General features: G+C 38.6%; 1 protein-coding gene across 5 annotated transcripts in view; it reads left to right on the top strand.

Moving 5' to 3' along the window:
• The first annotated feature begins 6472 nt into the window (after positions 1–6472).
• Positions 6473–22875, top strand: part of LOC5571030 (pro-resilin) — a 45257-nt gene continuing 28854 nt past the window's right edge. The window contains exons 1-2 of one of the 5 annotated variants that reach the window (XM_021851302.1): positions 6473–6601; positions 6718–6824. In XM_021851302.1, the coding sequence (XP_021706994.1) occupies positions 6810–6824 (15 nt within the window). In that variant the 5' untranslated portion in view covers positions 6473–6601; positions 6718–6809. Of the gene's footprint in view, positions 6825–22875 lie in introns of all 5 variants that reach the window. The other 4 variants (XM_021851305.1, XM_001659414.2, XM_021851304.1 and 1 more) reach the window with 4 other exon arrangements.

A 22875-nucleotide genomic window follows, 5' to 3' on the forward strand; every position in this document is an offset into this window, starting at 1 on the left:
ATATGCAGTTATGGGCAGTGCAGAAGATCCGGTATGCTACATAGTGCACAACGCGTGAAAAAATTTGAGAAAAATAGATTTATAAAAATTGCGTTTACTTTTGCAAATCTAATAGTGTGTTATTTTATGATAGTTTATTTTATTTTTACATGAGAATAATTATTAATCAGTAGTGCTTCACGTAACCTTCATTATTTGATTAATAGCGGGTTTCAGCTAATATGAACTTGGGATCAACGATGAAAATTTTATTTCTTTTGAAACATTCCAACCTAGGACAGGGCGTGACAGCTCAACAAGGACTGCCCCGTTGTTTTTCAATCGATAACCTTGACGATACAAAAGCCAGTGCTACCAGTATCCTTTTTAAGCAAATCAGTTGAACAAATTCATGTATCAAGGCTCACAATTTGATTGTTTCTTGCATGCTTCATTCATTTAGCGCAATAGCGAATGCTAGTTTTTTTTTTAAAAAGTAGGTTAGATTCAAAACCGGCGATATTTTTAGAGAAAATTGATACAATTTCTATTGTACTACACTCAATTAAATATTTTTGATTTATTTTAGTATTGTAGGAGTACATGCGGTAAACCAAACATCGAATATAGATTGATTTGTAGCAAAAAAAAATCATGAAACATTTTCAAACTTTCAATACAAACTCTAACTTATGAACTAGCAACACGACCGGGCTAGCAACACAGTGCCCTGTTGCAATCCAACTCAACGATGTGAAAGTAGGCCTTTGCCAAAACGACCAATCAGAAGTGGTCTTTTTTGACAGGCAAATGGTTTCAAATTTGCACTAGTACCTGACAAGTCCTGTTCTAGATTCCAACGACTATCGTCCTCGAGCGCTTGATGTTTTGGGGGAAAAGTGGTATTTAAGATCCTCAAAAGGTAATGTAATATGCTGCTAGACTCGCTGGTTCGTTTAGCTCATAATTTAGTACGCACTGTGCAGCAAATGAATTCTGAATCCATATCAGTGAAGTGCTGTAAAATCTAAAAGTTAATTCAAATGAAAATTGGGTTTCCTTCAAATGTGCTAGCTCACTTACTTTCGTTGAGTGTGCGTAATGTTTTGTACTTCTTCCAAACGCTGTCACTGTATGAACCACGTGGATTGCTGAGTCGAAAAGATTTTATCGATCATCAAAAGAGCCATAGATTTTTACAATAAAGATGATCAAAGAGCCCTAGATGATATCTTTTTTTCGATCCATATCCTGCTCAGATGATCGAAAGATGAGATAAAATACAATGCCTGCTTACGGTACCTATCTATAATCTATATCTAGTATTCATTGCTTTCTTCTCCATGCTCCCTCTTACTTCGAGCAAAATAGACCGATTTGCCGATAAACAAATTAAAAATATAATTATCACGGTCGATACCTTTGTATGTAAGATAATCTTAAATAAAAAGTAGTTTATCCAAAAACGTAAAAAGGCATCATTTTATACTTCCAGTTGCATTTATATATCATGTGACAGGTACAAAGATACTCTTTGTCCTGGTGAATCGAGAAAATTTCGATTACGAAAAGGTCCTCGATCAGCAGAAGTCGAGACCATGACCCCCAGCTTGGACTTAATGAATAATTGCGCGTTTACCGTTACGGCTATTTGGGGAATTGTATCTCTCTTGAACCATTTTTTTTCGGAAACTTCGGTAAACTAAAATAAAAAGTTCTAAGAGTAGGTAACGGAAGATTTTTTGAAAAGCAGAATGTAATAAAATTGACTGATCGTAGACAGATCCTTTTGAAAGTCGCTAAAATCTTAGACATAATATTCTAAGCAGGTTAATTGAACCTAACCATTCAACAACATTCCAACAGTTCCCATCGGAGATAACCTTCCCAAAGTGATAAATTTATGAAAGGGACTAGATCCATTGTAATTATGAATCGCATTGAACCTAAACGACAATCCACGAAACCGTTCTGTGCCGCCAATGAGCAACTCACTCAATTTGCATTCAGAACCTGCGACAGAGAAGAATCGCTGAACTTTGAATATCACAAACCCCTCGCGCGAAGTGGGACGGACGCTTTTGGTGGCACCAATTTCTGCCGATTCTAAGCAATCGCCAGATCATGCTTCCATAAACAAAAAGTCACCTTATTCACAGCCGAAAGATGGAAATATGACGACAACCTGCTGCCCTGCTCGCGGAGTTGGTTTCCTCCCCGGGTTTTTATTTTTTAGATTGTCTCAACTGTTATAGATCGCATCGATTCCGAAAAACTGCCTCCTTCTTCAAACCACCAAGCGATCTCGAGGCTGACTGAGTTGCATTCAGAGAGTTCATTTCAGTGCACACTCCCACCGTTTCTATGAATGCACCACTTGTTGGGTTACCATTCTCTTCTCTGACATAACTCCTATGTACATGTCTATTAGAGTGGTTCAAAAAATCGTTTTTGCTCCACACCGCTCATTCGATTCTAGATCAAATTCTGAGTGGCCTCTCAAAGTTTGAGCTCATTTGGATGAAAACTGAGGCTGCACAAGCCCTTTAAAGTTTATATGGGAATCAGTATGAGAAAAGCAACCAATTCATTCAATCGGTCATAGTGTTTGCCCATGTGCTCTTGTGGATTAGAACTACGTTGATACTGTGAGATACATTTATCAGCTACAACTTTGCCGAAGACCGTTTTCAAATCGGACGCCTCAGTAATTAGTTACTGATTTATATACAGTCACAAATTCTTCAGCACTGCTCATTTAACTTCTGAACAGGCAACATTGCTCCACCTGGCGCGAAAGATAGCACGCACAAATCATGGCTACTATGTTTTACAGCATACATCCAGTGATGCCTGCAGAACAGCCCAATAATTATACCCAAAGTTTTACAACTCATTCAAAAATCAATAACTAATTACAGGGGCGTCCGATTTAAAAACGGTCTTCGGCAAAGTTGTAGCTGCTTATTGTACCTCACAGTATCAACGTAGTTCTAATCCCCAAGAGCACATGGGCAAACACTATGACCGATTGAATGATTTGGTTGATTTTCTCATACTAATTCCCATATAAACTTTGAAGGGCTTGTGCAGTCTCAGTTTTCATCCAAATGAGCTCAAACTTTGAGAGGCCACTCAGAATTTGATCTAGAATCGAATGAGCGGTGTGGAGCAAAAACGATTTTTTGAACCACTCTAATGTCTATCTTTGCTATCGCTCATGGGATCTGCCCTCCTCCCCGTGTAAAGTACCAAAAGTGTCATGTGAAGTTGCTCTTTTATAAATTAGCTCATTTAGTAATTTGTAAGGTGATACTAATCTGGCAATTATGCATGGCGGATTCGTCCAAGACGTTCTGTGGTGTTGCTGTCAGTAGATTCTAAATGGAAAACGTGCGACATGAATTCGTCACAGTCGTTGATTTGCAGTGCCTGGAGATCATCCGTCCTGGCCTTGAAATTGCTAAGAATTTCAAACATTCAGCCAACCAACCCTCGTAATCTACAATCCTCAGAACGTTTTTGGCTGGATGGATTATCCCTGTTCAGAACGATAATTTTAATTAACAGAGGTGTAGTCAGGAATTTTCTACAAAGATCAATTTGAGCTCATACTTTTACGTAAATATGATTGTACTTTTGTCGCAGAATCAATAGAAACAGAACTTATTTTGACTTGATATGCCTACGCCACATCCACCGACCGTCGTCGGCATAGAAGTTCAATGTGATCAAACCAAATAAACACACCGAACCTAAATTAAATCCATCAGCTGCAAAACGAAGTCACGTTTTTCGATTCTGCTAAATGCCAACCTGTGCCAAAGCGCGAGCGCACACACACTGCTCATCAAGTTCCGCTGTGCCATTCCATGTTCTGACGCCACCACTTCTCACCCCCTTCTACCTTCAAGGCTTTGACAGAAGATGAAATGACAATTCCAGCATAGAACGAAGACGTCGCCGACGAAGGTTCTAATAAGACCCATGTTTCATTCCCAGCTCGACAGCTCGACTTTAGCTGCTAATTGCCTCTGGGAGATCCTCCCGGATCTACAGTCTGTGACAAAAAGTCAGTAACCAAATGCTGTTTTTCCTATGAAATTCCTAAGTTTAAAGCTCTTCAAATGTCAGTCATTTCGGTCTACCAGAAGTTTAGATTCAGAGCCCCAAACCTGGGCGATTTGTTTGGAAAAAAAAGCATTTGATTACTAACTTTTGTCTCAAACTGTATTGCAGACAAGACGATCCCCCTTAAGCTTCCACATTCGGACCGATGGATCGTTTGGGTCATCGTCATTTTCTGCACAGGGGGGTCATTCTGTTATGGATCAATTTTTCACCTGTTAGTAAGCTGATCCGGTTGAATATTATGCCCACCGGCGAGCGTTCATCAGTTGAAACAATCTGACATGCCATTCACCAGTGCGATTGGTACGATTGAACCCTGCTCAAGGTCAGGAAGATGGACAAACACATTGAGTAGATTGACTGAAGAGCGCTGCTAAGATTGGCTTAGTAACATGTATTATGATCAGAACAACGAGTGCATTCGGTCATAAAACGCTTGTTTATGGAGCAGTTTTATGGATTTGAGTGCGGTTTGTGGTTTTCTGAGAGAATATCAAGGAGACCATAAAAGGGTTTCGTGATTTTATCGTTGATACGGATCTTCATTATTGAGGTAAGAATAATTTTCCTACGAGCATGTCAAATGTGATAATAATTTATTATATTAAAAAGGTTAAACGATTAGTAGGATAAAAGACAATAAAATTACGAAAAAATCCACAAAACAACAATAAAACAGAAGAAAACAATATTCAACAACAAGAAAACAACAAAAAAGCAATATGGAAACAAAAAAACAAAACAAGAAAACAACAAGAACAAAAAACGAGAAAGCAAGAAGAAAACAAAAGAGAAACAAAAAACATCAACGTAACGAGAACGAACAAAAAGAAAACACAATAAAACTACAAAGAAAAACAATAAGAAAACATCTAGGAAACAACAAGAAAACTACGAAAAACAGCAAGGGAACAACAAAAAACATCAGGAAAAAAAGACGACAAGAAAACAAGAGGACAAGAAGAAAAGAAGACAAGCAAAACAAGCAAGACAAGCAAGACAAGCAAGACCAATCCAAATCCAATCCAAATCCAATCCAAATCCAATCCAAATCCAATCCAAATCCAATCCAAATCCAATCCAAATCCAATCCAAATCCAATCCAAATCCAATCCAAATCCAATCCAAATCCAATCCAAATCCAATCCAATCCAAATCCAATCCAAATCCAATCCAAATCCAATCCAAATCCAATCCAAATCCAATCCAAATCCAATCCAAATCCAATCCAAATCCAATCCAAATCCAATCCAAATCCAATCCAAATCCAATCCAAATCCAATCCAAATCCAATCCAAATCCAATCCAAATCCAATCCAAATCCAATCCAAATCCAATCCAAATCCAATCCAAATCCAATCCAAATCCAATCCAAATCCAATCCAAATCCAATCCAAATCCAATCCAAATCCAATCCAAATCCAATCCAAATCCAATCCAAATCCAATCCAAATCCAATCCAAATCCAATCCAAATCCAATCCAAATCCAATCCAAATCCAATCCAAATCCAATCCAAATCCAATCCAAATCCAATCCAAATCCAATCCAAATCCAATCCAAATCCAATCCAAATCCAATCCAAATCCAAATCCAATCCAAATCCAATCCAAATCCAATCCAAATCCAATCCAAATCCAATCCAAATCCAATCCAAATCCAATCCAAATCCTTGAAGCCAATCGAGAAAAATACAGGCTACGTCTTAGAAGAATTCGTTGAATTATGATGAAATCCGGTATTACAACCTTAACTGACATACACTCCCTCAAAGCAGATCAAAGAATTCCACCGAACTAATCAATAATGCAACCAACCTCACGGCTCCAAGTCAAGTTCAGCTCTGCGCCCATCCTTAAGTGAACGTGACTATGACGTCACTTTCTTGCATGAAAGATTCGCCATCAGCTGAGAATGTTTTCAACTTCTAAGAACAAATTTACACATCTTTGAAGAAGATGAGCCGTCGCCGGTTCTTCTCGTTGCAGATCGTCTTCTCGCTCAGAGAAAATTTCCACGAGTGGATCCTCTTCTATAAGTCTGGGAGATCTCCCTCGAAAGCTCTCGCAGTTTTAACAACGGTGAGTGAGAATTTGCCACCCCTTAAGCTCAGAGAGCTTACCTTTCACGTGCTTCCAAACGGGTGGGCGATCGACTCAAACAATCAACGTCAGAGCGCTTAATGAGTCCTTTATTCCACGGCTTTGGAGGCCGGTGGTAGCGAAAATGTTTGAGAGAAAAACTGAGTTTTTTTCCATCAACTCTGATCTACGTTCTACCCCCCGGAGATGAGTGGAGAGCAAAGCAATGATCGTGAGTGCTCACCCCGCGTGAAGACGATCCTCCTGCGCTCCTACGGATGCACTCGGGGAAAACTAAAGCCTGTTGCTTTGATTTACAGTTAATAAAAGGGAAGTGCGCTCGATCGCAATGAGACAGTTGAATTCGGTGTTCTGAAAGTGAAGCAGCAATTGCGAGTTCTGCCATCTGAGGTGACAAGCTGATCCGTTGGTGTAGTTGTTTGGTGGTATCCACTGATCCCGAGTGTTTTGTGTGATTTTGGGACTTTTTGCTGAAACTAAGTGATTTTGTTGGACTTTTATTGCAGATTTGTGTCCTGATCTGTTGGAGGATTGATAAAAGTGAAAGATAAGGAGTTTGTGTTGTGAATCTGTTTCAAAAACAACAAGAACAATCAAAATGATGAAGTTTCTGGTGAGTAGTGTCATTAAGTTACAGATGATAATCAAAGTGAATCGGTGCACAGAATATTGATTCATGAACAGAGAAAAATGTGGCCACAATGGGATACAATTTTTGCTGCAGAAGATTCCGTACATATTTTGAAAAACAACTGATTAGTGAGAGTAAAAAGTGTTATCTTTTATGACCAATAGCAGTATATGAACACAGACGTACTTTACAAAACAATGTTAAGAGTGTTCGATGCAATAATGAATCCAAAAGAATTAACAACTTCATAAATAGATAAAAACAGTTTTTGAGTGAACGTTTATTCAAAATTCTAATATTGGTGTAAATGAATCAAATGACTATTGATTATTCAATACTATGATAAAAAAAAATATGATTAGCTTTTTTCCAGATTGTATTTTTTTTTTTGTGATTGTACTGTACTGTGATTCAATCATATATTTTGTACCAATCGGAGTAAAGCATATTAAAAAAATATTATCGAACTGTAGGACTTTTAATAATTTTCTGTTTCATCAGAGCTTCATGTACAATGTTCGATATCAATCTCAAAGTGTTCGCATAGATTTCTACAATTTTAAAAATTTACAATTTTCACGTAAACAGATAAGTGACATAGATAATGTAAAATATGAATTTTCAATTTGTTTGTTATATCGGACGCATAAAATCGAGGCTTTTAAAGCTAGCGCATATTGTTAATCGTGTTTAAAAATCATTTTATGAAATTGAAAGTGTGCAATATTTTAATATTTCAAAATTCGATTTATGATAATATGATTCGAACAAAAACATTTGCAACTTTTGTCGATTTTCCATACAAATACCTTGAAGTTATTCCTATTTTTTTTATTATGTCAATTATGAAAATACGTTAACTTAAGTTAAACCAAAATTGCCTTTGAGCTAGTAACTGAACAAATTACTCATAAATATATGTTTAAATTCAAGTTATGTATGGAACACTGTAAAACTTTTATTCGAATCAATCCACAAATAACTCATTTGTAACCATTTAAAATTTGGCCAATTTGTATGGAAAAGCGAAGAGGATGTTTTGTCCAATACTGTACATTAATCATTTATCATTTGCATCACAAACACTTGTTTGATTCCAATCCACTTATCTAAGTGATTCAGATACAAACTTAAGAACTTTCACAAGAACAAATGAACGATTTAAAAAAATATATTGTTATAAAAAAACCGATTCTGTTTTTGCACGGGAGATGCGTACCGTGCCAAAAAAGTTTTCAGTACAAAATTCCAAAAACCGTGCAAAAAAAGTAACTCTATTCCTCGACGTTTCATGCAAAAATAAGGTTTTGGTGAAAAAAAAAATGTATGGAAACCTTTTTGCACGGCCGTGTAAAAAAATCAGTGCAAAAACAGAATCGGGTGTATTGTGAAATAACATCAATTGGCGTTATTGGAGAGCTACGCTATATCGAAGAAATATTGTTCAAAAAGCTTTAAAAATTTATTCTTATGAGGACAATAAAAAAAACAGCACCGCGTTTCCTGCTACTATATTATGTCTTTTTTCCATATACTTCTGAAGTCCTCTATAACAATTAGTACGTAGTAGTTCCACATATCCCGGAATAATATTGGATTAGTTTGGTGCTCAACTATTCCCATCCATGGAAAATGTGTGTGAAATAAAAACACCACTAGAGATTTAAATGAAAACATAATATTACTCGAATACATTTAGCAGGTTTTTCTCCTAGTTCTTGACCAACAAGAATTCGGTGCCAATTTTCGGAGTTCCATACAAAGTAGGCCTCAATCGTATGAATGGGTCAAAAATTTGTGCATTTCTCCTACTCAACAACATTTTTTGTAGTTTTGCAGTTACCAATGGATGAGTCTACTTCAACAACCATTTGGTTGTTAGAACAAAATAGTGCAAACTTGATTCTTGTTATCACATTTTTCCTGTTTTTGAAAAACTAAACTAGACAGCTTAAATGGTTACAAGTTTTGAATGGTAAGTGGTCCAGTAACGTAATCAGTAATACATTACTTTATTTATTATTTATTTTCTAGCATACTAAAATCGTGGGTTCGAATCCCACCTGAGCATGTGTATTGAATTGATAGTTAGAACTCTTTCTGGATCCTTTAATTTTTTTATGGTAAAACTTGTTCCGTTTGAGAAATACAACGGCTTTTAGTTCATTATGTCTATACTCATATTTCAGCATAACAAAATAACTATTTCCCATTTTTATTGATGACACGTGAACGATGAGTACTCTTAATTGAAGAGTCAAATGCAAAGGGGTGTACATGATAATTTGGTCGGTTTTAAATTTTCCAAAGGTATTTTCAATTCGTGTCCAACAGTACAAATAACTTAATTCGTAGAAAGTGTGCTTGTTTTTTTTTTGTCTCGCATACGATTTATATGAGCTAAAATAATGCTGAAAAAACTCCAAAGTGTGTTTTTTTTTTCAAAACTGGAACAGAACTGGAAAAAATATTAACACTTCAGTCGTCGCGCTATTGTATTTTGTACAACAGTGGTGAAAAAACTTCGCTTATCGTGTACTGCATCAGCGTGGTGGTTCTGACGGTGACAAACCGCGCGATGACTGAAGGGTAAAAGAAAATTTAGGATCGATTTCAACGGGAATATTTGAAGACCTGCCCGGATATCCGTGACGGTAAACGCGCAGCTATCAAGCAAGACTGAGCATTGGATCGAATCCTGTCAGCCGAGCATCTTTTCGTTAAGGAGATATTCTGAATTTCCCTGGGCATAGAGTTTCTTTGTACCTGGCACACATATAGAAAAAATGGTCTGTTGGCAAAAAAGCTCTCAGTTAACAACTGTGAAAGTGTTCATAAGAACACTATGTTGAGAAGTAGGCTTTGTCGTAATTGGGACGTATGGCCTGAAAAAAAGAAGAAGAAGAAGCAGATCTGGATAAATTCCACAGTTAAATCGAGGTGATTTTTTTAAATTTTTAAGGAATGAATAATGAATCCATAGAAACTGCCTTGGATGAATATGTGGATCAATTTCTGGAGAAGTCTCCTAAAAAATCCTAGAAAAATTGTTCCTGAAGCCATTAGAAAGGTTTTAGATGAAATCCTTAGTAAGAGATAATTCAAGATTTGTTTGTAGGAATTTCCATATTTTTTTTATTATTTCTGAATTGTTTAGAAAAAAAATCCCTTAATGATTTCTAGAAAGAGTTTATGACCAAAATACGAAAGTTGAAAAAATATGTGGAGAATATCCTGCAGCAATGCTAGACAAAATTTCTTATGGAATTACTGGAAAAACTACTGAAAAACTCTAGATAAACTTCTACAGAAATACCTAGCCGAATTCTAGACGGAATTCCTGATTTGTTTTAATATAAACTTAAATAATTTAATGAATGCTTTCATCTGTGATTAATAATTTCCTTCTGACGAGCCGATAAAACTTCATAAATATTTATTCCCAATAAAATCATTGAAACGTGCGATACATACGATTGCGAGTATTTTAATTAATATTTTAAAAATTTTACAAATACAGGTCGGACTCGATTATCCGGAGAATCGATTATCCGGAAACTCGATTATCCGGGATTCGATTATCCAGATTTTTAGACTCGATTATCCGGAATTCGTTTTTTGATGTTCTTGTTTTTCAATTTCTATGCACAAATCTGAGATAATTTAGTATTGCAATCATATTGTATGAATGGTTTTGCAGTTTAAAATGTATTAAAGAAAAGGGGTGTTTAAAAAAGTGTTTTTTTTGCGTATGCCGGTCAAAATTTTTGTTTTCTGGTAAAGACCCCTACTGTTCCTAGAAAAAAAATGTCTGGCTACGCCACCGCATCATATAAATCAAACAACGAAAATAGATAATATTTAAGTTCTTTTATCAAAGGTATAAATTTTTTTCTTTGTGATTCGGTTATCCGGAGGATTCGATTATCCGGATTAAAAAAAAATCGACACTCCGGATGATCGAGTCCGACCTGTAATTACAGCTGTTTCTCTTTTTGTTAGAGATTTTTTAAAAGACGATCCAACAGTTTTTACAGGATTTTCAATCATAAAGTAATACAGATGTTTCTTACGAGTTGGGTCTATGATTTTTGGGGGGCTTCTCAGAACTTTGAAATAATTTTTGAGCATGTCTGGAGATTCCTAGCCAACACTGGGAGGTTATTGTGGAATCCTGAGAATGTATAAATGGTTATTGGGGATGCCGAGCGTAATATGATAATTCCTTATAAACTCTAAAGATTCCCAGGGCATCCTGTGAATTCCTAGCGGGTTAGTGGGAATTTTCAGTGGTCTGTTGAATACCTATCTAGGTATACTTCAAAACCTTGAGAACTTGAGAAAGTTGAGAATTTTCACCACTTGCAAAGACTTGAGAATATTCACAAATACCGCAGCGAAATCTTAAGAATTTTAGCAATAATTTCAAACTTTCTAGCTTACCTTATGGTATTCGTAAATTTCTATCACAATCCTAAGCGCGATCTTGAGAATTCAAGGCTGGACCTTGTGGATTTCTAGTAAGATGCTTTAGAGTCCAGTGTGTTCCTGTAGTTTTCTCATGAGCACCTAAAGATTTCTATCGGGTTCTTGAAGTTTCCGTTTGTTTCATAAAGTAAGGTTATAACATATATCAAACTCAACTTCTAAATAATAATTAAAACTTATTTCAAATAAAAATTACCAGAAGCTTATTTGTGTATTCTACGAAATTACGGGCCGCATTCATGAAAAATGAGAAGGAGTTGTTTATGTTTGCCATGTTGACTGCAGTCAATCATTTGTTATGAGATGCTTTACTTTGGCAGAGGCATAAATTAAAAAAGCCATTTTAACTTACCGAATTATGTCAAATTTTACGCGAGGGCCTTAAAGTTCAAATGATTTTTAATGTTCAATAAATTCCAAAACTCATGATGCTTTGTAAAACCCAAAGATTTTTTTTGTAAATTCGTCTTAATAATAATTTAGTAATACATGTTGTACATGTCATTGTGTTTTTTCATATTCTAACATAGCTTTAAAGAAATGTTCTTAAAAAAGGTCACTTATCCGAATATTTACTTAATATGGGTAAAATCTACAAATAGTGTGCACAAAGCTTATAAAAACATTGAAGACATTTAAACGATAAAAAGTATGTAGAACGTATGTTACAATGAACATTACGGGGCTTAAGATTCATAGCATAGTACAACCATACAGAAATTGGCTATGAAGTAGACCGTTCCATAGTCTCGATATCATATGATTCTATATGGATGTAACAACATTCTAAGGATGTTTTCAAAACCAATAATTAAAAAATGGTTCAGCTTTCGGCATGGTTCCGTTTATAGCTACTGAAATTTGGACTTTGTTGCCAAAAACTGAATCTCACTATGTTATGAACCAATGTTGCAGAACAGCGATCGGAAACACGAAGCACGATGAATTTTCCTAGACATCAAATCAGAATCTGCAAATGAACACGTACAACCGTCTGGGTGCTTCATTCAGTCCTGATTCATTTTCGGATCGCTTCATCTCTCGACGCTGTGTCGGCTCGCAACAAGCTGGTGCGCCATTAAAGGCGTGTTTGTTATGCACGTCGCACAGTGGCGGTCGTTCACACAAAGGTCGGACAAAACCTCAAATACGTCTCAAATTGCTTGATAATGGTGATCTATTAATTATCTTGGATACCTGATATCATCCCGTTGGAAATAACAGTTAAATTGAAAATTTGATTTTCTAGTGAAATTGGTCCTTATTAAGTTTTTTCATCCAATCGTATAAAAAGGCTATTACTTCAAATTCTTTTGTTGTAATACAGAAATTTGTGCATAAACCTGAACTAGAGGTACAAATTTAACTTCCTTTTAGTAATTCCACTAAAGTTTCAAACGGAATATGATAAATTATATAGATTTGAATGATAAAATCGATAAATTATAATGAAAAATTAAAATGGAATTTTCTCCTCTAGGGGCAAAAAGGGGCAAGAAAAACTATAGCACGTTTGAAAGTATGGATGATTTGCTGCTTCATAGTGGGTGACTCATTTTCCCGAAACACTTCACATAAAACGAACGAAGTTTTGAAAATTTAACAAAATTTTGGAGAAAGATTGTTTTAAACTTTGTTTGCTACAAATAACAACTCGAATAGTTAAAATTCATATTATTATAGCCAAAACTAAGGCTTATAACTACGCTTTCAAATGGAACCTATTGAGCTTAAATCGGTCATGATTTCGTTGAGATACAGCTGTTTGAAGTTTGCTAGGTGAATCATATTTGATGAATTTCGAACAGTCCAATTTTGCTGACTTTCCCACACTTACGACGCTGTCAAAAATCGAAAACAGAACAGATCAATATCAAATTTTGAGAAATTGTCGCTCAATAGTATAGAAATCTATAAAAAATATTGAGGAGTGATTTTGAGAACATGAATTTTTGAGGTTTTGTCCGGCCATGCGCCACTGTGCGTCGGTAATTGATTTATTGTTGGCGCGTTAAAAACTTAGAATCTGTTTCTCGCCGAAGTTGGATTTTTCTCAGAAGCTTTACGAAATACCTAACTTTGGAAGTGGTGTTTTCAATTCGCATCCGAATGTGCTCTAGAGCGTCTTACCTCCAAAGCATGGTATCTTGCGTGGATACCGAGTAAAATCAATTTTCGGTGAAACGCATTTTCTAACGATTGACCGAACTTACAATGTTAAAAAAATAAAAATAACTTGCGTGTACCTACCAGTGGTTTATTTAAATGGTAGAAAACATGCAATCGAAATCTGCCAGACCTCTCATATTTTTTCAACCACATTTAAATTAAATTTAACTGAACAATAAGATAACTAAAGCAATTTTTGTTTTTGTATTGCGATGTTATGCTTTCATATCTCGCTAATAATAAGTGTTGAAATCGGTACATTTTGCAGTTTGTATATATGCTATCGATATTATATTGTCCACGCCATAGTCAGTAGCACAAAGCCACGATCGTATTGTGTACTTCAAGCATGTTTCTGTCGGATAACGTGTACTCAGAACACGATACGACTAGCAGAGTATTTGCTTGGCTCTGCAAGAAGAAGCAATCTTGCAATGAATCACGAGAATGAACAGCGCATGGATAAATGAATCCTGCGAGTAAAAGGGCTTCTCGAACAACTTGTCGATGTATTCATTTTGCATCTTCGGCATTGCTTCCGTTCTATAGGCCAGGAGAAGTGGACGAACTTGACATTCATTTTCCTGTCAATTTTCATACAAAATCTACTTTTTCTCTGCTATAAATTCACTCTGGGTGAACCACTTCCCCCGGCCTATATTGCGATGCTCTTCGTGATGCAAAAATTAAAAATGAATTTTGACGAATGTTGGATCGCGAAGATGCGTCAATGATCGTTCACGAAGAAAATCCATCGCAACACTGTTATGAACTTAAGAATAACTTAATATGTTTTTTTTTGAACTCATCGAGTTTGAATTCTGTGGTTAACTAAGCAAATTAATCACTACACAAGCTTATAATTTTGTATGCGAGTTGATTGAAAGCCGTGAATAATTCATCCTCAGCAGCCAATATCTCGAAAACTAGACGTGCTACAATATTTTCAAACGGATCCAGGAATCCAAAATTATGTTTATAGTGGTATATTAGTGCTTAAAGCATACAAACGCTTCGCAGTGCAAGCTGAAAAATGTAGTGTATAAATTAAAAAAATAAATATGATTTTTCATTAGACGTTTAGGGCACTTATTCGACATAACCTTGGAAAAAAATAACAGATCACTGCACACATAGTTAAATATTTAAGGGCTGTCCATTAATTACGTAAGACAATTTAAGCAGTTTTACAAACCTGTCTCCCCCACGGTAAGATTTTGTGTGTGAAAATTGAAACTAATTTATATGACACGTCAGAAATCTTAAATACCACCGCCATCCATAACCCCTTGCCAAATTATTGGACAGCACTTTATATATTTCGATATTGTTTTAAATGAGGGCTCCCGGGGAAAATAAACACTTTTTATGAATATTGATTTCAAATGAAATCGCTTGCATTTTTCATTATTGTGTAAAATTAAAACAAATTTGATTGGAAAACATAGGATGACCACTGAAATATTCGTTTATTTTTTTATTATTCATTTATTTCGATGTGCATGAAAATAAACTATAAATTACATTATTTTTTGAGCCGTGTAGGAATCCCAAAAGATAAATATCTTCCATGAACCCCAGGATTCCCAATACCAAGGATGTGTACAGTAATCAGTGAAAACAAATTCTAAGATGATTTGATCGGCGTTATGGAACCAAGTGACATTTTGAATATTTTCATCAAAAGTTATTTAAGTAATGATGAAAAAAGAATATTTAAATTCAAAAAATCAGGCTAAGTAGATCCGCATTTCCTAGCATCTTGAGATACTCCAGAAAAAAAATTACTACTAGTTCATAATACAGGCATTGATGGATTAAATTAGATACAAAAAAAGCGGCTTCAGTAAGAAAAAAATACCACAACTCTACTTGCAACAAAGTAATGCACCGAAGTGCAAGAGAAAGATAGAGATAATCAGCTGTACCGGAATCTTCTTCCATCACCTAAGCATGAGCAGTATGAGCAGCATCAAACAAACCGATTCGTAAAGCGCAGCCAACCCCCTTCACATTAGAACCTGGCACTCGTCACGAAGAACGATACCCAAATGTCACTCTGCTGGTGCAGCTTTCAGTATCGGAAACATAGAACTTGCAACTATACAGCAAAAAGGAACACTAGTCGTATAAATTGCCACCTGAACGTGACATTTGCCGGCATTACTAACTCCTCTCGGCATCGTTACGGCTGGGCGCTTATTCAGTTCAGCTGAAAAAAGACTTGGTTCATGTGAGATGCCACGCTCATAAGGGGGCATTAAAGTGTGTTGCCCCCAAACTACCGAGCAGCACAACCGGCCGGTCACAACCAGACCGTGAAAATGGTCATCTTGAAAGTGAGATTATATGTCCGATGGAGTGATAAAATTGAAGGAATTAAAATTCCTTAACGTTGATGTAATTTCATAACGGCAATGCGAAGCTATAGTAGTAGGAGCGATATTGGACAGCCAAACGTATGGCATATGATGAATCGAATTCGTACATTTCGATTTAAATAGTTAAAACATGGACATTATGTCCATTGTTACTCCAAGTGTGAAAGCCCCAATCAATTAGTTTCAAATAAGTAAATCGTTAAAAGGGAATGAGTGTAACGAGTATGGTAAGGTAAGCTCTCAGTTAATATCTGTGGAAGTGCTCATAAGAATACCCTGAAGAGCAGCCTTTGCTCCAAAGGAAATGTTGTGTCAAGAAGAAGAAAAATCTATAATATTTCTATGACTAATCATCCAAGTTTGAAACCAATTAGTATCATCTTAAATTCTTCAGCTTCTCAACCGCACGTGAACCGATGACCTGTGGTGGTATCACGACCATCAGATTACATACCACGTACGCCTCCTGCCACCGTTACAAACAGACAGCTCTGGTAATTCGAAACATCATCATTACCGCGAGACAGCACCAGACTTCTCGAACTACAGCCAAATCGTTCAACGGTTTTTCAATTTTCCCACCGCAAGCAGAGAATCCTCTTAGCAATTGCATTCTCAATTCACTAATAACGTGTCATTTGCCATCTCTGGAGGCGCTACCTAACCACACTGACTGTGTTGGCAATTTTTGTCTTCTTCTGCAATTGCGCGAGCACCTTCTCCAAAGGGGTGGTCCAGCTCGTCCGAGGAGCAGATCGACGTTCCTACTAATTTATCATCATGTCTACACTGCTGACAACTGTTTGTTGGGAGGCTATGCCCCCCCCCCCCCCCTCCTCGTGAAACGTAAGTTATCCACGCGTCGACAGTCGTTGGTCGCGTAACGAGCCTTCGACGTCGCACTAAGGGATGTTTGGACAATCTAGCTGGCTAAAAGTGTTTCGAAGTGTTTTTCACATTCCTCGTGCAGTTGGGGTCCAGATAGCTGTAGCGGTAAACGCGAAGCTTATCAGCAAGACCAAGCTGAGAGTCGTTGGTTCATATTCAAATTCAAAGTCAAAGTTTGTAAAGCATGTACCGCCATCGAGGGTGAGATTGGGTCACTTATTTTTAAACACTTTTCACGTTTTGACGTGAAGTGTTCTGCTAAATATAAATGTTGTACAAAAATAAAACGCAACTCGTTAATTTTCCTTTGAATAGGAAATTATCAAAATTGGCTCAATCTCATCCCTTCGAAGGGGTGACATTGCTCCGAACAAACTAGTATTGATACGCAATAAAAACAAATCTAGAGATTCGTCTTCCACTCAAGCTTTTTAGAATTTCCCAATAACGATTAGTTTAATGGACATACTGTTCAAAATAAAATGCAATCACCTTAAAGTGAAATTTTCTATGAAACCTTATAAGTTGAAATTCAAAAACGCTTTAATTTCAAGCACTCTTTTTGATTTAATAAAAATACACCATTCACAACGGGAATCTTTTTTATCGGTAACTGTAGATAACTGCAAGGAATAGAATCGTTTTTTTGAAATACAGTCGACTCTCTACATCTCGATGTTCTTCTTCTTCTTCTTTCTGGCGTTACGTCCCCACTGGGACAGAGCCTGCTTCTCAGCTTAGTGTTCTTATGAGCACTTCCACAGTTATTAACTGAGAGCTTACTATGCCTATGACCATTTTTGCATGTGTATATCGTGTTTTTTTTTCATGCAACTAGGAGTTTAAAAATCTTCATAGACTGGCCTGTATATGTTCATGCTCATGCCAGTGTAATTTTTGGCGCGGTGTGGGATCCACAAAGTGCCTTCCCCACTAAAAACACTCTCCTAGGTTTAGTACCATAACCTCCGGAACCACCTTCCAGTATTATTTCGAAGGGGAGGCTAACGTGCTGAGCGCATCTCTTCAATTTGCTATTCTACATGCTGAGCCCTTCGGCTCCTGTTAGCAGTTTTAAAACCGTTCAACGTTGTGCCTCATGCTGAGCCCTTCGGCTCCTCACGTTAGTAATTTGTAAGTCTACTATTTTCGCCCATTGGCGACCCGTCAATTTGTTAGTACCTACATGCAACATTCTGAGCCCTTCGGCTCCAGTTTGTACACTACTCTGCACTTATTCAGAGCGCGTACTCACACAGTTACGACGACCTTTTCCTTTTCTTTGTTCAGCTGGTAGGATGCCGAGGTCGGTCCAACGATTCCGGTTGAGCATAACTTCCGGTTCGTAGGCGCCTCGACTACCCATTACCAGCATCCCGACGTACTCTACCCGAGGAGGAACAAATAACTCCCCAATAACTTATGCATACCATTTTTTGGTATCATACCACAATTAGGTATTGTTCAGTTGTCAATACCTCAATTTGGTATTATAATGGTATTGAAAAAATCTTTAAAACAATTAAAAATACTTCATTGAGGTATTATACAGCTATTGAGGTCTGCTGGAGGTATTGAACTACAATTGAAAAATTTCATTTTTATATGAAAATCCATCAAGTATTATTGAGGTATTACAATACCTGATCTAGTTATCAGTTTGGTGTTCGTAGAATATGCTTGAGATATTATTTGAGGTATTTTACCTCTTATGCAGGGCTAATTCATACCTCATTCAGGTATGTAGTATTGGAAATTATCTAGTATGGAATACCTCAATTTGGTATTCAGTAGTTATTTTCTTCTGCTCGGGTACTCGACTAGTCCCCGACGGTGGACCTAGTCTACACCGAAGAAGAATTCCCCGACGGTGAAAATTCTCCCGAGACCGATTCTTCTTTTGCTACGTTTCGAGCCGACCGGAAGGGTGCCGAAGTCAGTTCAGCGATTCCGGTGGAGCCTAGCTTTCGGTTCACTGGTGCCCCGACGACCCTAAAACCGGCGCTATGACACGTCTGCTCAACTAGTCCCCGGCGGTGGACCTAGCCTACTCCGACGAAGAATTCCCCGGCGATGGAAGTTCTCCCGAGACCGATTATCCTGCTGCTGCTGCTGCTACTACTGCTGATCTTCACTTTTTTACGGGACGACCGGTAGGGTGCCGAAGTCAGTCCAGCGATTCCGGTGAAGCCTATCGTCCGGTACACTGGTGCTCCTACGACCCGGGACCGGTGCAACGCCGCGTCTACTCAGCTAGTCCCCGGCGGTGGATCTAGCCTACTCCGTCAGAGAGTTCCCCGGCAAAGGAATATCTCCCGAAACCGAGCAGCCATTCTTCCTTTTCATGCGTTCACTCTAGCTAGCAGATCATTGGTCGCTACGCCACTTCCTCTGAAGCTCGGACATTATTCTCGATACCGACAGCGTTCCAGATGCCTTCTTCTCGGCACATCTCTTCGACAACGTTATCGACAGTGGCTCCTCGCATGTCCCTCCTTACTTCTTCGAACCTAGGACATTCGACTACGTGCTCCGGTGTCTCCTCCACATTCTCGCACTCCGGGCAAAAAGGTGAAGAAGCATGTCCAAACCGATGCAGATACTTCCGGAAACAGCCGTGTCCGGACAGAAACTGCGTCAGATGGAAGTTCACTTCTCCATGCTTCCTATTAACCCACAGTGATGCATTTGGGATTAAACGGTAAGTCCACCTTCCCTTCTCCGCGTTGTTCCACTCTTGCTGCCACTTAGCCAACGAGTCCGTTCTGACGATCCTTCTCACATTTCTGGTGCCTCTTCGCTCATAACACTCCACGTCCTCGGCCAGGGTGATGCAGATGAGCATCATGCCAGCGATAACGCATACTGCCTCCGATGAAATCGTCCTATAGGCGCTCGCTACTCGTATGGCCATGAGTCGGAATGTGCTGTTCAACATCCTCCGATTACGCTTGGTTTTTACCGCTGCGGCCCAGACTGAGACTCCATACCTGAGAATAGAGACCGCTACACTCGCTAGGAGACGCCATTTACTACTTCTCGGTCCTCCGACGTTCGGCATGATCCTCGCTATCGTGTTGACCGCCATCGACGCCTTTTCGCAGGCCCCTTTCCGGAATCCAAATTGTCTCTTCGATAAGCCACTCTCGCTCTCTGTGCATTGTGTCAGCCTGTTAAGGATGATCCTTTACAGGAGCTTACCAAGTGTGTCCAGCAAACATATAGGTCTATACGATGCTGGGTCCCCTGGTGGCTTCCCTGGTTTTGGCACCAACACCAGCTTCTGAACCTTCCAACTGTCTGGAAAACAGCCTTGCAGAGTTTCTGCAGCGTCGTCCTGAACAAATCCGGGAACGCCAATATCGTGGTTTTTAGTGCTACATTGGGGATCCCATCCGGACCGGGAGATTTCTTCACCTTCAGACCCTTCGCCACTGCTAGTAGCTCTTCATTAGAGATTCGCACACCTCCGGGTTCTTCTTCCTCGTTTTCGTATGGCGTAGGCGGCCACACTGTTGGGTCATGATGTGGAAACAGACCTTCTACGATAATCCTCAACTTGTCTGGACATGTTTCGACTGGTGTTGCCGGACCCTTAAACTTCGCCATCACAATACGGTAGGCGTTGCCCCAAGGGTTTTCTTCGGCTTCTCGACATAGCGCCTTGTAACAGCTGGACTTACTCCGTTTAATCTCTTGTTTGAAAGCAGCTCTAGCTTCACGGAAAGTGATTCTCAGTTCCTCTCTCTCTACTACGGTTCTTGCTCTCTGGACGCGTCTTCTGGCTCGGAACCATGCAGCATGGAGGGTACTATACGTCTCATTCCACCAGTACGCTGGGCGCCTTCGGTTCCTAGGCTCCAACTTTCTCGGCATCGATGCATCACAAGCCGTTGCTACCACTTCTGTCAACTCTTCTGCGTCAAGGTTCGCCCTGCTGTATGTTCGAAGCGCCTCAATAAACACCACCTTGTCGAAGTCTTTTGTCATCCACTTCCGCTCGTATGTCCTCATTCTCATCGGCGCTGGGGAGGTTCGCCGGCCGAAGCTGTAGAGAATCGCCTGGTGATGACTGTGGAAATATTCCTCGCTCACCCTCCAATTCATGTCATCCAACAACAATGGGCTACAGAACGTAACATCGATGATGGACTCCCGACCGTATTTACGGAATGTACTGACAGCCCCTTCGTTGCACAGCCTCACATCTAGCTTCGCCAGAGCTTCGAGTAAGCTGTACCCTTGGCGTTGGTCAATCTGCTGCCCAACTCTACGGCCCAGGCGTTGAAATCTCCTCCTATGACTACCGGCGTTCTTCCCACCAGCGTATATGTGAGCAAATCCAATATACTATTGTACTCTTCGTCTGTCCATCTCGGAGGCGCATAACAGCTGCATACGAAGACTCCGTTGACTTTGGCAATAACAAAGCCGTCGTGTGAGCTATCAACTACTTCTTGAATGGGGAATGTGTATATCGTGTGGCAGGTACGAAGATACTCTATGCCCTGGGAAGTCGAGTAAATTTCTAACCTGAAAAGATCATCGACCGGTGGGATTCGAACCCACGACCCTCAGCTATGTTCTACATCTCGATATCTCTCCTTATGTCGATTATTGCTTCAGTCCCTTCATTTCGCAAACGATTTCTCACTCCATACCTCGATATCCTCCTTATCTCGATATCTCCATATCTCGATGTATTCCTGATGATTGTTTGTTCTCAATTTTCTCTCCATATGTCGATATGAACATTAACTGACTAGACCAGATATAAGTGATTCAGAACAAATTCGAAGCACGAAATGAAGTTTATTTGTTTATTATTTTCCTAGTAACGGACTGATTTTCAATCTAGTGTTCACTAAATTAATGTTCTTTGTCTCGATCTCTCCCTATCTCGAAAGGACGATATCGAGATGTGGATACAATCGCCTAATGAAAAACTTGCCGTTGTCTCTTTTCGTCGTACCCATTATCGAATCGGTCGCAATCAGTATCCAGACTCGTCTCACAACTATGGCTCACTGTGACATAGTGAATAGTCAAAATACGACACTTCAACGTTATGACAAAATGGTAATCTCCCTCCATTCCTTCTGCATTTTAAAGAAAATTCATATATTTCATCATATGAATTTTCTTTAAAATTCATTGTTCGCTATCAAAATACAGCTCAAACATATAAGCACAATTTCTTTTGATTTGACAATCATGATAGCTGCTCACAGTGCGGCGACAGCAACACAATCAAAAGAACCGTTTTTTAGACGCCGAATATCGCGTACACATTGAAGCACACAAGTTTTCTCAGTACAAATATTCTCAATTATACGCGGTCGTTCAGGGAATTTCATAACATTTCGTGAATTCAAGAAGTTTTACGGCGTGTGATTAGAATGAAATCCTTCAGCGAAGAAGTAAGAAGGTTTTCCATAGTGTAAATGTGTGTATAGTGGACGAACCATAACGGCTTTCACAAAATTACACTTGGAAAATGAATCTCTGTTGCAGGTGAGTTTAAATATCCACCGTAGTGGCACATTTTAACTTTTATACGACGAATAATGGCGCTTACGATGAAGCAGAACGGAACCCAATGCGACCTTCCATCTTTTATAATCAAGTTTACAGAATCCCGCAAGAATCAAATTCTGATTGCGCTACTGTGGTCTACCATTTATATTGAGCTCTAGGCAAATACCAGTGCTACACTTTCCGATTGTAGAATACCTTAGGGAAATACTCGGTGACAATTTGCTTTCTTCGTTTAACTTTGATTTGATATTTGGCCTGTAGTTTCGATCATCACCGCAGAAATCCTAATACTACCTTATGAATGTTTCTACAGCGGTATGAAAAAAATGAATCAGTTAATGTGAAACCTCCATGAGTCGATGTTCCATGACTCGATATCGACGCAGGGAACCATACTAACCAACAACAAAGCTGTCCTGTTCCATGACTCGATTTTTCCATGAGTTGATGGTCCCTTCAGATATCGACTCATAGAGGTTTCACTGTATATATATCCGTCAAACTCGTCCAGTACCATTCCGTTGCAACTAATTGAAAGTAGACATTCGGCGGAGATGTGGATTTGCTCT

Source organism: Aedes aegypti, chromosome 3, assembly GCF_002204515.2.
Source record: "Aedes aegypti strain LVP_AGWG chromosome 3, AaegL5.0 Primary Assembly, whole genome shotgun sequence".
Lineage (NCBI taxonomy): Eukaryota > Metazoa > Arthropoda > Insecta > Diptera > Culicidae > Aedes > Aedes aegypti.